Source organism: Archocentrus centrarchus, chromosome 8, assembly GCF_007364275.1.
Source record: "Archocentrus centrarchus isolate MPI-CPG fArcCen1 chromosome 8, fArcCen1, whole genome shotgun sequence".
Lineage (NCBI taxonomy): Eukaryota > Metazoa > Chordata > Actinopteri > Cichliformes > Cichlidae > Archocentrus > Archocentrus centrarchus.
Window position 1 is genome coordinate 14,696,955 of NC_044353.1, and position 18,348 is coordinate 14,715,302.

The 18,348-nt window shown below is 38.5% G+C and overlaps 5 gene segments (V, D, J or C); all 5 read left to right on the top strand.

Moving 5' to 3' along the window:
- The first annotated feature begins 730 nt into the window (after positions 1–730).
- Positions 731–1,176, top strand: LOC115784402 (Ig heavy chain V region 5A-like). The segment is given in 2 exon segments: positions 731–780; positions 869–1,176. Coding segments are annotated over 2 exon segments (351 nt in total).
- Positions 1,177–3,611: 2,435 nt separating this feature from the next.
- Positions 3,612–4,053, top strand: LOC115784403 (Ig heavy chain V region 5A-like). The segment is given in 2 exon segments: positions 3,612–3,654; positions 3,743–4,053. Coding segments are annotated over 2 exon segments (354 nt in total).
- Positions 4,054–4,895: 842 nt separating this feature from the next.
- Positions 4,896–5,361, top strand: LOC115784495 (Ig heavy chain V region 5A-like). The segment is given in 2 exon segments: positions 4,896–4,966; positions 5,057–5,361. Coding segments are annotated over 2 exon segments (345 nt in total).
- Positions 5,362–10,879: 5,518 nt separating this feature from the next.
- Positions 10,880–11,335, top strand: LOC115784493 (Ig heavy chain V region 5A-like). The segment is given in 2 exon segments: positions 10,880–10,936; positions 11,031–11,335. Coding segments are annotated over 2 exon segments (348 nt in total).
- Positions 11,336–17,895: 6,560 nt separating this feature from the next.
- On the top strand, positions 17,896–18,348 carry LOC115784496 (immunoglobulin heavy variable 3-33-like). The segment is given in 2 exon segments: positions 17,896–17,958; positions 18,047–18,348. Coding segments are annotated over 2 exon segments (345 nt in total).

Here is an 18,348-nt window from a genome sequence, read left to right on the forward strand (position 1 = left end):
ATCAGCACAGAGAGCACTGAGTTTAATCAAAGAAAAATCTTTTTTTTTGGGTAATATTCATCTTGAGAAATGCCAGATAAATATTATCATGTGTAATGAATTGCTGAGTGCTAATCCACGTCACTTTCAATGTTATTCTTTTTAAGAAAAACATTGCAGAAATAAAAATCTGAACTTCTGTGGTAAAACCATTTCAAGATTTCAGTTTATTTTATTTTTTTCTTTTTCATTTACTTTTCAGTAAGCCCCACACAAACAGGGTCTAAAATATATATTTGATCAAAAAAATTATATACAAAGATTCGACATATGGTGGTTGTGCAAACTGGATATGTGATAGTTAAAAAGTGAAAAAAAAATAAAAAAACTCAGTTGAGAGTGTGTTTTAAGATTGCTAACAATGCAAGAAAGAATTCACAGGATTTATTTCCTTTGTAAGTTCATAGAAACTTCCATAGATTTAAGTAATAAGCACTCAGATAAAAAGACACATTTTGTGCTCAACCCATTTACCAAAGTTGCATTTCATAGGAAAATAAACTGTAGACAGAAACAGATAACATAATAGATAAAACAATATCTGTCACATACTGTGTTCTACATATTTTGCAGATACAGAAACAGATACTATGTGATAGTTCAAACCTTTAATATGCAAAGTGAACTTCCTCTCAGTCTCCTATAAGAGTTGACATCATACTATCAGTGAAGCAAAAGACTAACATCCTGAATACAACATGTTCTCTGTAGCTGTCCTGCTGCTGCTGGTTTCTGGATGCTGTGAGTCTCACTAAGGAAAAACACTCACAATATGGTCACAGTATTCTGTTAAAACACTGATTCAGTGTTCAACGTGTTTTCTTTATAGATGTGAAGTGTGAGCAGCTGGCACAGCCGGCCTCTGTGACTGTGCAGCCAGGTCAAAGTCTGACCATCACCTGTCAGGTCTCTTATTCCATGAGCACCTGGAGGACTCACTGGGTCAGAGAGCCTGTGGGTAAAGGACTGGAGTGGATTGGCTCAGCACATGGTGGACACAGCACATACTACAAGGATTCACTAAAGAACAAGTTCACCGTCAGCTTAGACACGTCCAGGAACAGAGTGACTCTAAATGGGCAGAATGTGCAGCCTGAAGACTCTGCTGTGTATTACTGTGCCAGACAGCCACAGTAACACAAACCATCAGCAGACCTGAACAAAAACCCCTCAGAGTCTCAACACTTGTAACATGAAGCCACCAGAGGAGGCACCCTCACACAACAGATGATTACAATACCAGGCCACTAAGACAAACATTATTGTATACACTGTGTAGCACTGGAGATGTGAAAGCAATAAAAAAATTATTACAAAAATAGGAAGTCATAATTACAGATTTACTATGCCACTTTAATAACTTTCTCAATATGTGAATATCAATAATTCATTAATGTTTTTGTCTGTAATTAAGTGACAATGTTGAATGTATATGTGAAGTATTTCAACTAAACTTCTAGTTTAATTGTCCTGAAATCAAGATTAGAAATGGTTTCAGTTCCTTATTTGCAAAGAAATCAATGCAAAGTTCCTGAAATATGCACATTATCCAAATCAGCACAGCAGTTTCATGTAAGTAGCCTACTGTTTAATCAAAGTCTACGTTTTTTTAAATTAAAAATTAGATTTAGTATTATATTTTACAGTTAAGGATACTTAACCACATAAAAATCAATAACAATAAATGGCATAATAAATTTCTACTTCCCTCCCAGTGATATCCTGATACAAATCTTCATGCTTTGCAGTTTGCCTCTTCTCCCTCTGCACGCTGGGTTTTCTCTGTTTTCATCCACCATCAGAAAAGATGCTGCGTTAATACTGTCTAAGGATGCTTTCTCAGAAGGGATCTCAAGATTTTCATTTCTGAGTTAATTAAAGTTATAATAGAGGGTATGAACTGGTGGCCCGAGGAAAAGAAATGAACAGAAATTGTTTGTGCAATAGAAAGAAATGCCTGAATAATTCAAAATGTAATATGTTTTGCAGAAATTTGGATGATCGGTTGTATGTTTGGCTTTGAAGAGGAGGAGCTGAATGCAAACTATAAGCGCTACCATGTTTGAATATGTGATGCAGAGTATAAGAGTGGGACTACATGATTAACCACCAGTTTAGATTGGGCAGAAACAAATGGTCTTTACAATGAATCATCCTGAATTTATGGTTGTTTTTCTTCTCCTTTCAACTTACTGGGCTGGTAAGGACAGTGCAGTCCTTTTACAAACATTATGACTCAATAACAAGTTATGTGCTTAAAATACAGAATTTAATTATTTGTTTATCTGTAGGTACTGACGGGCAAACAGTGACTGAGTCTGAATCAGTGGTTAAAAGGCCTGGAGAATCCCACAGACTGACCTGTACATACTCAGGGTTCAGCAGTGATATTCATGTTGCTTGGATCAGACAGGCTCCTGGAAAAGGACTGGAATGGATGGCTTGGATCCGCAATGATGGTAGCGGTATCTTCTACTCTCAGTCAGTCAGAGGCCGGTTCACCATCTCCAGAGACAACAGCAGAAAGCAGGTGTATCTGCAGATGAGCAGCTTGACAACTGAGGATTCAGCTGTTTATTATTGTGCTCGAGAGCCACAGTGATACAAGAGGAAGAAACTCTGTACAAAAACTCAGCACATCCCAAAATGAAAATTTGCTTTTTGCAATTCACATTTACGGAAATGAACTGCAGTTCAACACAATCAACACACTGAAAGAAACAAAAAATTGCAAAGATCTGTAAAATATTTAACAGCTGATCTTAGTAATCATTTTGATAATACTCATGTTCATAGTTACACTGCAATATGTATAATAAAGTGCACTCAGCATTTTTTTTTAGCTTTCAGAGCACATTACCTAATGTATTACTCTTAGAGCAAAGTGTTTTTAGAAAAGCTACATAATAATTAATTTGTTAATTTATTTGTATGTACATATAAATATGATGTATTTATATAATTTGTTTTTCTTTATTTTTCTTCATTCACAGTCAAACTTAAAAATGTAGTGAAAGCAAGAATAGTGAATTTCTCTCGCTGTTTCAGTTTTCCTGTGTGAATAATAGAACTGTTCAGAAGATGATTTTGCACTTAAAAAAATGACCTAAACTGAATTGACATGGTGTTCTTGTACACTGGATATTGTGTTAAAAACGTTCTTACCTAAAAAAAAGTCAGTTGAGGATGCCTTTCAAGATTGTGAATAATTATTAAAGGAAAGATTTCCTGGATGTTTTAAGCAAAAACTGTTTTTTTCCCCTTCATAAGTTCATAGAAACATCTACAGTTTTAATCAATTAAAGCTCTGAGTTAAAAGGACACATTTTATGCTCAACCCAGTTTTCAAGGTTGCATTGCATAGGGAAATAACCAGCTGCAATCAGAAATTTTGCACAATGGTTACATAATATCTTTCAAATATTTGTTAAAACTTGTCCACCCTTCTTTTTATAACATGTCTGAATCCTAATATGTAAAGTGAGCTTCCTCACAGGCTGATATAAAGACTGATATCATGCTGTCAGTTGCAAAAGAAGATGCGAAACTCTTATCAGACTTTCAGCACCAACATGTTCTCTGTAGCTTTGCTACTGCTACTGGTTTCTGGATCCTGTGAGTCTCACTGAGGAAAAACACTCACAGTATGATCACAATATTCTGTTAAAACACTGATTCAGCATTCAGCATGTTTTCCCCGCAGGTGTAAAGTGTGAGCAGTTGACACAGCCAGGCTCTGAGACTGTGCAGCCAGGTCACAATCTGACCATCACCTGTCAGGTCTCTTATTCTGTGGGCAACTGGTACACAGCTTGGATCAGACAGCCTGCAGGGAAAGAACTGGAGTGGATTGGGATGCAATTTACTGGGGGCTTTCTCTACAAAGATTTAAAGTTCCCCATTGACTTAGACACATCAAGCAACACAGTGACTCTTAATGGACAGAGCATGCAGCCTGAAGACACTGCTGTGTATTACTGTGCCAGATACCACAGTAACACAAAACACGAGTAAACCTGAACAAAAACTCTTCAGTGGCTGAACATTTGTAATGAAGCCACCAGAGAAGGAGCCCTAAGACCACTGATGAATTCAAGAGTGTTTTTATTCAAGGAAAAGTAAATGGGGGGACATAATCATGCAGCCCTATCTTGTACTGCAAGGCGCATGTACAAGAAGAAAATGCAACACATATTCATAATGAACTGAGCAGAGTTTATGGTTCTTTTTCTTATTCTGTTAATATGCTGTGGTGTTAATGAAAGAACATTACATTTTCAAACTTAATGATAGAAAAATTACAAGCTTGAAATATAGAAGCTAAATACATGTTTTTCTGGAGCTACTGAAAGTCAAAGACTGACTGAGTCTGAACCAGTGGTTAAAAGGAGAATCCCACAGACTGACCTGTACAGATTTACTACATACCTTACTACCAGGGTTCAGATTATGATAATGCTGGGATCAGATCTGTGAGAGCACAGTAACACAAGAGAAAGAAACGCTACACAAAAAATGAACAATTTACGTTCACAGAAATTAACTGCACTTCAATATCATAAACAATAAAACTGCAATGAAAAAAGTTAATAGCAGTGATTCAGACTATGTTAAATAGAATCTTTTTGATTTACTTTGTTCATGCTTTCACTGTACTGTGTATAATAAACTGCACAACTCAACAGATCACATAACATAATGTAGGATTCTTGTTAAAATAAATCTGACCAAACTATTAGCAACAGTGTAATGCATGTTTCTGTCATCATGTGACAGTTTCCATCTGTATGCAAAGTGAACTTCCTCCCAGTTTGTAATAAAGACTTGAAATCAGTCTGTCAGGTGCAGCAGACGAGAAGCTCCCATCAGATCATCTTCAGCACCAACATGTTCTTTGTAGCTCTGCTGCTGCTGGCAGCTGGATCCTGTGAGTGTCACTGAGGCAGAGACACTGACAGTATGAACACAGCACAGTGTTACTGTTATTATAATTACATTCAACATGTTTTCTCCACAGGTGTGAAGTGTGAACAGCTGACACAGCCAGCCTCTGAGACTATACAGCCAGGTCAACGTCTGACCATCACCTGTCAGGTCTCCTATTCTGTGGGCAGCTACTACACAGCTTGGATCAGGCAGCCTGCAGGGAAAGGACTGGAGTGGATTGGGATGCGATATACTGGGGGCACTCACTTTAAAGATTCACTAAAGAACAAGTTCAGCATTGACTTAGACTCTTCCAGCAACAGAGTGACCCTAAATGGACAGAATATGCAGCCTGAAGACTCTGCTGTGTATTACTGTGCCAGAGCGTCACAGTAACACAAACCATCAGCAGACCTGAACAAAAACCTCTGACTGCCTGAGCAGTTGTAACATGAAGCCACCAGAGGAGGCGCTCTAAGACTACTAATGTATTCAAAATGATTTCTGTGAGGAAGAAACAGTCCTTGGACAACTTCCTCAGTTATTGAGAAAATTCCACAAAACTGGTTTTAAAAAAGTTTTAATGCAGCTCTTAAATAAAACATCATGAACCTGAACTTTGCTGTCATCTTTGATGAAGGGATTTCAGATCGTGACATAAAATACTGTCACTGAAGGAAAGATTTTGGTTGAAGTGACATTTTTATTGTGAGAATGTATTTATTTATTTTTATGTTGGGGGGGGGGGTAAGTATAGAAACTCATATTTGTCATGTCTTTGGACTGTGGGAGGAAACCCATGCAGACACGTGCAAGCTCCACACAGTGAGTGGCCCAGGCCAAGGTGGAACTGAACCCAGACCTTCTAGATGTCCTTCTAGCTGAGATGCAGCAGTGCTAACCCCCATGCCACCTCAATGCCCAGTGGAAAAAAAATTTAATGATAAAAAATCAGAAAGAATTACTTTGTTTCTGGACAGGTGTTTAAAAAATAATAAAAAAAGAAGCATTGATGGTTAGACTCTAAAATAAGGAGTAAACAACTAGACAAAAGGAAAGCACACATGTGGACAATATATACACACCATAGAAACAGCTGACACAAATTACAGGTAAAAATACAAGGGAAGTATAACTAAATGAAAAATAGGAGAGACCAGAGACGGACTAAGTTTAAAGGAAACCACTGAACATGGAAACTGGAACACAGACACAGGGAGGGCAAGAGTTACAGAAACTCCTGGAACAAAAATAATCTTTACCAGCAGACACAAGACAGCAAAGGAAGGAGAAGAAAATCCAAGGATACAAATAAGTTATAACCAAGAACAAACTCAGGTATCCAAACTCAGAAGACCTGAGAATAAACATACAAAAACACAGAGAGAACTAAACAAGAAATCAAGATCATAGAACCAAACACAGATACATTATTAATAAGCTGGCACACAAGGATAGAAGACTGAGACAAAGACAACCCAGACACACAAAGGAGGCGGGGGTGCACAAGGACTCAGGTAATGATATGAACCAAAACCATGAACAAAAAAGATGAACTAAACAGGAAGATAAATAGAAAGAAACAAACCAGGAACAAAACAAAACTCAAACTACAAAGAACACAGGAAATTAAGGATCAACAGAAACAATAGATAAAGGAATCTGAAAGTCCCCAAACAGAAAAAACACTGAGTCAGACCCCACAATCATGACACAGGTTTCCAAAAACAAATGCTTAGACATAATGTCACGTTTCTAAATAATATATCCATTATGATGTTGTGACCAAAGGATAAATTTAAACAAATAAATTTTGCCTTTATAAGGATTGGGCTGCTTTACCTGAGAATAATTAATTAAGTAATCACATTTTGAATAATAACATAATTAGGTTATCAGTACTGTGAAAGATTTTGCATGAGCTGCAGTGTTGTTCTCTTTGAGAGGGAGGAGCTGATGCAAAGCTATGTTCTTATCTTCACATAAGTGTGACAGACTAAATCACAGAGGTACCCACTGTAGACTGGACAGAGATAAATGTTTTTCACCATGATCAGACTTCATATTTGGGTCTCTTTTCTCATTATTTTTATTAACTTGGCTGGTAAGAATTATAAATTTACTTTCACTGGTGAAAAGACAAATAAATTCTCTGCATCATAGCATCTAATGAGCTGTTTATCTGCAGGTACTGAGGGTCAAACACTGACTGAGTCTGAACCAGTGGTTAAAAGGCCTGGAGAATCCCACAGACTGACCTGCACATATTCAGGGTTTGGTGGCAATTACTGGAATGCTTGGATCAGACAGGCTGCTGGAAAAGGATGGGAGTGGGTTGCTACTATCAGTGATACTAGCAGCATCTCCTACTCTCAGTCATTCAGAGGCCGGTTCACCATCTCCAGAGACAACAGCAAACAGCAGGTGTATCTGCAGATGAGCAGCTTGACAACTGAGGATTCTGCTGTTTATTACTGTGCTCGAGAGTCAGAGTGACACAAGAGGAAGAAACTCTGTACAAAAACTCAGCACAGCAAAAAATTGCAAACACAACAAACAAACCAACCCCTTCCCCCAACAGAGTTGCAGAAATTACATGGCCCTGGTGTTCTCCAGTTTTAGGTCAAATATTTTGTGATGCATATATAAATGTGACTGTTTTCATTTGCTTTGCCTGAATTGAATTTTTAACGAATGAAAAAGGCATCAAACACTATTTGTGTATTGGCTGCTGGATCCTGTGAGTCTCATTGATACAGAGACACTGATGATCACAACACACTGACTGTTACTGTTATTATAATTGCATTCAACATGTTTTCTTTCACAGGTGTAAATTGTGAACAGCTGACACAGCCAGCCTCTGTGACTGTGCAACCAGGTCAGCGTCTGACCATCGCCTGCCAGGTTTCTTATTCTCTTGGCTCCTGGACAGCTTGGATCAGACAGCCTGCAGGGAAAATACTGGAGTGGATTGGGATGAAATATACTGGGAGCTCTCTCTACAAAGATTCACTAAAGAACAAGTTCAGCATTGACTTAGACACATCAAGCAAAACAGTGACTTTAAATGGACAGAACATGCAGCCTGAAGACTCTGCTGTGTATCACTGTGCCAGATCCCACAGTGATACAAAACATGAGTAAACCTGAACAAAAACCCTTCAGTGGTTTAACAGTTGTAACATGAAACCACCAGAGGAGGAGCCCTAAGACCACTGATGAATTCAAAAGTGTTTTTATTCAAGGAAAAATAAACGGGGGGAAATGGCAACAAAGCATTGAGCAACAATTAATACAGCTCACATCCATTCTTAAGGGTACCATACATGACCTGTTGGGGCAAACAGAAATCATCCACCTCCACCTTCTTTCCCTGCTGGGCCACCTGCCCACCCTCAGCTAGAAACAGACATTCAGGCTGAAGGATTCGATAGCTGCACCCTCCCCTGGGAGCAGGTCCTCCTGCATTTGTGTTGACTGCTCCCCCCACCACGGTGCCAGCTCACCTGTATAGTCAGCCAGGAACAGGTAGCCAGGGACAGGTAAGACTCACAGAGGTAATGACAGGTGTCATTAGAGTTTTATTGATAAAGGTACTTAAACCTGTTGGACGCTTCAGGCTAAATGAAAGAAAAAGTCTGCTGTCACCTTCCTTGTATTTTACTCGTGTATAACTGTGGTGTGAAGCTTTGCTGATCAGTAAATTTAATCCCTGCCAGTGAGTCATAATTCAAAAGTTATAATTCAGGAGAGCAAAGTGAAGCTGTCAAGAACAATAAAACTACGGATTAATGCAGTTTTATGCAGATGTTCTCCTCCCACTGATCACGGTTTTGTTTTGTGTTGTTCATGCAATCTTCTCTAAATCTGGTGATGATTCGATTACAAAGGGTTCAGTCTCTCTACACATACTCTGTGTTTCTGTCGTGCTCATCATGTGGTCTTTGAAATGCTGCACTAAATGTCAGTATTATGGATTTTGAACCTTCTCCATCCCTCCACAGAACCTGCTGTATCAGTGGCCTGTAAACGAAGTCCCCACGGCAGCAGCAGCCGGTGCTCCTCCTGCTGCTCCTTCAAACCCAGTAAGCTCCCATTCTCACACTGTGGTCTCCCAGCATTTGCATGAACATATATTATTGACCTCAGCAGAAAAATTCAGGTGCATTATGATCATTCACCTGCATATTTTAATCCCGCAGATGTGTTTTTATCTCAGAAATGTCCCATTCAGTTTCACTGTTTACAAGAGGGTAAATTTTGCCACCTCGTGGATAGATGATACTATTGCAGCTTGTCTGATCACCTATTCTGTGGTTTGTGTGTTTCCAGTGTAACATTGTGCTCAAGCTTCCTGATAGCATGGTCCAGTACCTGCGTCCTGTCAGAGTACTGTAAGTGAAACACACAAACACATGAGTGAACATGGCTGCTGAATATCTGTATCTTCATAAACTCTTTCTGTTATCTCATATCTGTCTCTCTGTATCTGTGTAGGAACGGTGTGTAAAAAGAATCCCAGCTTGCCCTGGGGGTAGTCTTTGTCCTCTACCAGAGGGATCTTGAGGGTCCTGCTTAGGATCTTAGCTGTTCCCAGGACTGCGCTCTTCTCAGAGATCTCGGATGTTGTTCCAGGAATCTGTTGGAGCCATTCTCCCAGTTTGGGGGTCACTGCCCCGAGTGTTCTGATTACCACGGGGACCACTGTTATCTTCACCTTCCCCATACTTTCCAGCTCTTCTCTAAGCCTTTGGAATTTTTCGAGCTTCTCGTGTTCCTTCTTCTTGATGTTGCCGTCACTTGGTATTGCAACATCTATCACCATGGCTTTCTTCCTTTGTTTGTCCACCACTACTACGTCCGGTTGGTTATCCATCACAAGTTTGTCTGTCTGTATCTGGAAGTCCCATAGGATCTTACCTCTGTTTATCTTGATTCATATATATATATTGAATGAGTAATTTAATGAGTAATCTAAGTTATAAGAATCATCATTATTCAGTCCTGTATCTGTTAAGTTTTGTTCTGTTGTTTGCAGAAATGCAGATCCTTTTTATTGCTATTCTGAGATTATTCCGTGTGTTTTGTTATATTACTGTTTTATTACCTTTAAGAATAACAATGATCCTCATGATTATGATCATTGTCAATACACTAATAGTTTGAAGCTACAGCACATCAAAAGTTAGCTTGCAGCTTACCTTACAATCAAATTAAAACAACGCAGTGTTTAAAGCAGAGGTGATTTCCAGGGGTGTATTCAGTTTGCAGTTTTAAAAACTGAACAGACTTATCATATATTTGATTAATTCACTGCATTTGTGATGATCTGCCCTGTTATGCAGTTTTAAAATCTGTACATTTTCTGTAGTACCTGTGCTGCTTTTTGGAAGTGCATCCTATGAGACTCTGTCAGTGGTTAATCCTTTTGCAGTATAACTTGATAATTAATTTTTTCCTTTAATGAGTTTGAAGTGTGAGTCCTTGATACAGCCAGCTTCTGTTACTTTACAGCAAGGTCAACATTTGATCATCACCTACCAGGTTTCTTATTCTATGGCCTTACTGCACAGCTTGGATCAGATAGGAAAGGAGCATGATGGATTCATATCGATTTATTAATTCATATTAATTCATTTTAATATGTTATTAGTTTCTAGCAACAGAAGGTTAACAGCTGTTACAAGGCAAAATACATTTGGGGGTATTTTCTAAATGTTTCAGTGAAGTGTGAGATTTCCAGGCATATATTTAGTCTGCAGAATGAACAAATGAACTTTTTTTCCTATTAGATTCAGCTAGACCAGTGCACCATGTGCTGGATTAATCCTATGCAAACTCAGTGCCCTTCCTTGTTATGGAACTATAAAAACTTGTCAGCAGGCTGTTAGTTTGACTCACAGCAGATCAGTTTCAACAGAAAACATGTTTTCTTTAGCTCTACTGCTGCTTCTGGCAGGTGGATCCTGTGAGTCTCTATAGATTGAAGTGATGGAAGTATTTAATTCTTTTGTAGCACAACTTGATAATTTATTACAAAACTTTTTTTTTTCTTTTAACAGGTGTGAAGTGTGAGCAGCTGACACAGCCAGCCTCTGTGACTGTGCAGCCAGGTCAGCATCTGACCATCACCTGTCAGGTCTCTTATTCTGTGAGCAACTACTACACAGCTTTTATCAGGCAACCTGCAGGGAAAGGACTGGAGTGGATTGGTAGCAAATATACTGGAGATTCATTCTACAAAGATTCACTGAAGAGCAAGTTTAGCATTGACTTAGACTCTTCTAGGAACACAGCAACTCTAAATGGGCAAAATATGCAGCCTGAAGACACAGCTGTGTATTATTGTGCAAGAGACCCACAGTAACACAAACCATCAGTGGACCTGAACAAAAACCCTTCAGTCCCTGAGCAGTTGTAACCGCTTGAGAGGCCTCCTGCAAAAAAAAAAAAAAAAAAAGAAAAAATTCTGAACATCTGGTCTCTTTGCATGTTATGAAGTATGATTAGCATTACAGGCACCATGATTGTTGCATGTATCCCATCCTCCCCTCCTATCAGAGACTCAGTTGGATGGTGCTACCTGCCCAAAGAACACAGTGGAAGTAAAACCTATGGAATGAGATGGAATAAATATGTACATATAAATCCACACTTTCAAAGAAGAAGCTGATGATTGGGTTTGTGACTTTGTGTTTCTGAATAACACTTTTTTTTACAGCAGTAATTAAGTTCTTAATGTTGAATAGAAAGTGACATGTTTAATAAATGTTTTTTTCCCTCTTCCTGCCCTCGGCGGAGACGGACGCTCTCTTTCCTCTCTCTCTCCCTCCCTCTTGTTATCCACCCTGCTGCCGCTTTTTGCTGCTTAGAGTGTCTCTTCACACATTCACGAACTGGAAAATTAAATTATGGATCTGGTCAGCTGGTCTCTCAACATTATTGATGATCAAATTCTCATCACAAGGAGCTTGGGAGAAGGAGAACACTCTTTCCTCGGGTCCGACTGACACAGCCAGCTGGCTACATTATGGATTCCTGTGGAGGATGGAAGATAACGCGCCTGGCTGTACTGTCAATTGTGGACGTGGTATATATCGATACCAGGTTTTTCTCCTGATTGGATGTGGGGATACCTGGTTTATCCTGGGTAGCTGTTCCGGCGTCAGTAAGGCTGCCTGTGAAGGATGCAGACGCTGTACAACTCAATCAGACTCAGTAGAGCTGAATCGAAATGGATTAGATCTAGAGGAGTGTTTGAGTGTCTGCTTTTGCACAGCGGAGTTGAACCAAAAATTCGGATAATTGAATTTTTCGCCACTGACAGATAACCAGAAAAACTGTAAGGTCTGTCAGCAATCAATCAGTTATGACAGCCTGTACCAAAACAATTGTTGCAATTGAAATTGGCTCCCAGACGGCCTTGGATGGTGGCCGTGTATTAAAATCATCTCCTGGAGATGTTATGTAAACAAATGCTCTACTCCCCCGCTTGTCCCGTCTGCTGATCTGTCGGACCTGATACACCTCACAACCTTGCTGATTTCTACCTGGAGTGTTTAGTCGAGAGAGAGCTGGGTCTGAGATTTTCCATCACAGCCATCTCCAGAGTAAACACAGAAAAAGAGAAAATATCCAGTGAGCATCACTTCTCTGGGTGGAAATTCTTTGGTGATGTCAGAGGTCAGAGGAGAATGATGAGACTGATAGGAAGGGAACAGCACCCCCCCCCCAAAAACAAACAAACAAACAAACAAACAAACAAACAAACAAACAAACAAACACACTTGTTACAACTGGTGTGCAAAATAAAATCTCTGAATGCACAAAATAATCACATTTCAAGCACGTGGGCTACAGGAGTGGCTACGTGAACACACCAGGTGCCACTCCTCTCAGCTCACAATAGGAACCTGAGACAATAATTTATAAGGGCTTGTCAAAATTGGACATTGGTAGAAGGGAAGAATGGTGTCTGATCTGGTCTGAGTCTCAGTTTCAGAATTTAGTGTAAACAACATGAAAGCTGGTGATGTAATAGTTTGGGAGATATTTTCTTGGCAGAGTATTGTTTCTGAGCATGTTCATCCCCACAGTGTACCCATTTTCTAATGGCTACATCCAGCAGGATTACAGTTTAACATGATGCATTAATGCATCATGTTAAACTGTAAAAATTTGTCTCTTGCACAGGACTTTGAGCTCACTGTACTCAGATGATCCCCAGAGTCACTAGATCACAACCCAGTAAAGCAGCTTTGGGACAAATCTGCAGCAACTTTGTAGTGATGTCATGTTAATATGACCCAAAATCTTGTTTCCTGCACCTTGTTCGATCTGAACCATGAGGAATCAAGGCAGTTCTGCAGGCAAGAAAAAGGTCCAACCTGGTATAAGCAAGGTGTATCTAATAAAGTAGGAGGTCAGTGTAGATTGCACAGTTTACATGATGGACTACAGACATGGTGAAAATATTATTAGATCATAATATTTATTAAATATTTATAATGCAGAGGAATTCAGTCATTCAAGAGGGGCTCAGAGTAGAGCCGCTTCTCCACATTGAAAGGAGCAGTTTGAAATGTTTCAGGCATCTGATCAAGGTGCTCTGGGCATGTCCAGCTGGAAGGAGGCCCCGGAGTAGACCCAGAAGGTCTCTGTTTGCCTGAACCTGGTATTCCCCCGGATAAGCTGGAGGAGGAAATGGGGAAGAGGGAGGTCTGGGTTTCTCTGCTTAGGTTGCTGCCCCAGCTCCATGTAAGTGGAAGAAGATGGATGGATGGATTTTTATTTAATATAAATATAGTAATTTGTGTCAAGCTAACTGTGTCAAGCTAACTGTTAAACCTACTGAACCTTGGATTCACAGTCAGCAGCCCTGTTAATAAATCAAAAAATATATATAGATATATTTTCTACAGCCAACATATATTACCATATGCACTGTTTATTGCTCTGGAGACATGCATTGTTGGAGTTATGGTATAAATTCCATTCTGTTTATTATGAATTATCATATCTTCTGTTTGTATATTTTCTATAAGTTGTTTTATGTACATATGATACTGTTGTTTTTGTGTTTGAAATGGAAACACGTGGTGACATTTTTTACAAAGGAAGTTGTAGTTACCTGCAGGCTGTTTTCAGCCTGCAGAGAATACACACATAGGATACGTGTCTCATATATGCCATGTTACATGCACATTCTACAGGATACTTACTACCATATATGGTAAGGAAAAAGCCAAGAATGTTGTTTATTACATGCTGTAAACTGCATTTGGTGTAACCCACGTGATCTTATTGTGAAAGTCCGAATAAAAACGCTGCGCAGGAAGCCGTCCTTTAGGACAGATAACTTCCGCTCAGCTGCGAGCTGAGTTCAAGGAACGGATCTCTCCTGCTTGCGCAAGTTTAAAAAGAGTTGTGTGTTTGTTCTCTGAGTTATTAAAATGATCTGAACCTATCATGCATATTCATTAGGCCTGGATTAAAAACTAACATATGTCCAATAAAATATATTTGTGATATTTGAAAGAATTTGAAGATGAACATGTTTGGTGATATGACAGAAAGCATAATTTATGCACTATTACCCTCTCGTAGTTTGAATCTTTGTTTTATTTGATTTCTTTTGCAAGTTGCCACAGTTTCAGTTCTTCAAAAACTATTTTCCTACAGTTTCAGGTCATATCTTTGTTCTCACACATCTGCAGAAACCGAAAACAAGAAGAGTAATTTATGCAAACCAGCAACGACAAACTTTTAGTCTGCGTGCTACATGATCTTGGATGATAAGACTGTAAATAAGTTTATGAGTAAAGAAAAAAATACTTGTGTTTCAAATCTGTTTTGATTTCTTTGAATTTTATCACAACTCTAATGAAGGAGGGCTCAGAGTAAATATAGCAAATCTATTGTCTGTACTAAAAACACATATTTAAACAGCGGTGGCAAAAGTACAGACATTCTTTACTTAAATAGAAGTACAGACACTTGCGTTAAAAAATACTTGGTAAAGTTTGATTGAAGCTCTTTACTCAAAGGAAAGTGAAAGAGTACATGCTCTGAAATGTACTCAAAGTAAGAAAGCAAAAAGTGGCTCTGTGAAGGACGTGTCCGATAAATTTTTGTGCAAAGGATTTTGTGCTATATTAATATAATAATAAAATGATATTAGTACATGGGAAGGCAACTTTATTTTGATCTAAATTATAATTGTAATGAATATACTCAGCTGGAACACTTACTGTATGTGGGGCACAGGCAAATTTAAATGCAAATGAAAAATAAAAAGCTCCATTTTCTGTTATAGAAGGTGAATTTGCCTCATTGTTGTGTTTACTGTCAATTCATCACAGTACAGGAAGCTAACATGTTTAATATTTTCATGCAACCTTTGAATACAAAATAAGTAAACCTCAGTTTATTTTGCAAGACATTTATAAAAAAAACAACTTTACATCACATACAGGTTTAGCTTTAAATTTCCAGTTTATTCAATGACACTTAGCAGTCCATACCTTTAAATATAACCTCTCCTGTCCTGTTTTTCTTTCTCCATCTCTGACTGAAGTTTTCTCTTATTCTGGAAAAACAGCAGCAGTGCGACTGACACACTGTGTGACATACTGCACAGAAAAACTTTGTGTTTACTGATATTTTTTGGGCTGTTAAAAATGTTGAATTTTAAAATACCTACCACTTAAAATACATTACTGCCTTTACGCTCACTGGATCCTGTGAGTCTCTTTAAGTTTGTAATAGTCATCATTCTTTTGTAGTGTAAGTTGATTGCTCGTGAACAAACAATTTTCTTCTTGCAACAGGTGTCATGTGTAAACAGCTGATACAGTGAACCTCTGTTACTCTGCAGACTTCTTCTTTTTTTAAATCATATAAACATTAAACATTTCTAGTAGTAGATAATCTAAAAATCTACAGTGTTGTCACCAATCAGCTTCTTCTGAATAACATCATTATTTTAAAAAATGCCCTGGGACTGATCAAGTCAGCGAAACTTTTTTTGTCTTTTCTTTTAGAAATTTCACTTTGTTTGCTGAGTCACTATCAGCACACTGAATGGACACATTCCTCCTCATAATATGTTGTCATACTACAAAGTTATATGTGTTTCTGTCTCAGGAGGTATTGATGTCCATGAGCAATATGACTATTGTGTATTACTGTACTATTACTGTACTGTACTAATATAAGATCATGAAAATAGTTTATAATAACCTCCAGGTGGCAGGAAAACATGCAAACTGAGATGAAATGAAAGCACGACAAGCATGACGTGACATGGATGTAAATATGTAGAAATGAGCAGGAATGCAGCTGCTCTTGTGGTTTTTAACTTCCTTTTCTTAAGGTTATCAATAACTTTAAGTTGATAGCATGCTGTCATGTTGTTTCTTTTAATTGTTTAAAGCTGGACAACATATCTTTGATGTCACTGGACAAAATCTATACTTTGTTCAACTAATCGTCAGGTTTTCTGAGAAGGAACTGGACTCCTGCACCTCCTGACTGTCACAGACAGCCTCTGGTTATTCTTTGACTCATGGAAGTTATGCATGTTGGATCAGATAATATGAAGAAAAACCAGTGGAGTGGATTTTGCATCAGTACAGTGGGGGTGCCGCATATACAGTTCTTCTGCATCTGTAACACTAACAGGAGTGGATGCGTAGCCTCAGGATACAGCTGTTTATTATTGTGTATATTCATACATTTATAATGCTTCAACTTTGAGGTAATCAAAAGCAAATAGTCAACACCTTATCTTTAAAAAGCCATCATGTATAGTTTTATAATAAACAAAGTGCTGACATCTTTTCCCCTTGAATAACATCATTATTATATAGTATTGACCTGATCCAGCCAGAGTCAGTGGCTGTGCAGCCTGAGAAAAACAGTAATTATAATTTGCTATTTCATTGCAGGGGCAATTTTAAAAATCATTAATGAGTAATGCAGTTAAACAAATGTGAAGCAAAGGTGATCTCCTGGCAAGTTTATCGTGTGTGTGTGTGTGTGTGTGTGTGTGTGTGTGTGTGTGTGTGTGTGTGTGTGTCTGTGGCTGGATTTGTCATACTCAGCAGTTTATTCTTAACAGCACTATTTGAATCACTGACTGTGCAGCCAGGCCAACACCTGTCAGGTCTCTTATTCTCTCTGAAAGAATTATTTTGGTTAAAGTGAGTTTCTGACTGTGAGTTTGTATTTACTTATTGTGCTGTACTTTGTCATCTACAAACAAAAAACCTACACGGATACTTTGCAAAGTACTTATAAATACATGGAAATATAGAAACCCATGTTTATGTACAGTACAGGTTAAAAAAATTAAAACAAACAAAAAACAAACAAAAAGTTATGATATTAGCACAGCTCGGATCAGACAACCTCCTGGAAAAGGACTGGAATGGATCTCTCATATCAACAATATCAGTAGCTATATCTACTCCTCTCAGTCAGCAGGTTTACCATCTCCAGAGACAACAGTAGACTGCAGGTGTATCTGCAGATGAGCAGTTTGAAAACTGAGGATATGGCTCTATAAAAACACAGCACATCAGCTTACTGTAAATTAGTATTTTATTTCTGTTATTCACAAATTAACTTTATTAACATCAACAGCACAATTAAAGAAACAATAAAATTGATGTATCAAGAAGTGTGGACAGTAAATATTCTGCTGGCCTGCTTCTCAGTGTAAATGTTTAGATGTGCCTTGTGTAATTGTGCTAAAATCTTTCATTAATATTAAAAAATAAACCAAAAAATTTGGGTTAATGTTTTAAATCTTATGATCTGTATTTCTTTTTTATTCTGTCCATCTGTATGCAAATTAAACTTCCTCCCAGACTAATATAAAGATATATTGCACTTGGTTGCAACAGAAGAAGAGGAGCTCCCAGCAGACCACATTCAAAACCAACATGTTCTCTGTAGCTCTGCTGCTGCTGCTGGCTGCTGGATCCTGTGAGTCTCACTGAACACAAACACTGACAACATGAACACTACACAATGTAACTTTTATTACAATTGCATTCAACATATTTCTCCACAGGTGTGAAGTGTGAACAGCTGACACAGCCAGCCTCTGTGACTGTGCAGCCAGGTCAGCGTCTGACCATCTCCTGTCAGGTCTCTTATTCTCTTGGCTACTGGACAGGTTGGATCAGAGAGGCTGCAGGGAAAGGACTGGAGTGGATTGGGGTGAAAGATACCTCAGGCTCTCACTATAAAGATTCACTGAAGAACAAGTTCAGTATTGAATTAGACACTTCAAGCAAAACAGTGACTCTAAATGGACAGAACATGCAGCCTGAAGACTCTGCTGTGTATTACTGTGCCAGACACTCACAGTAA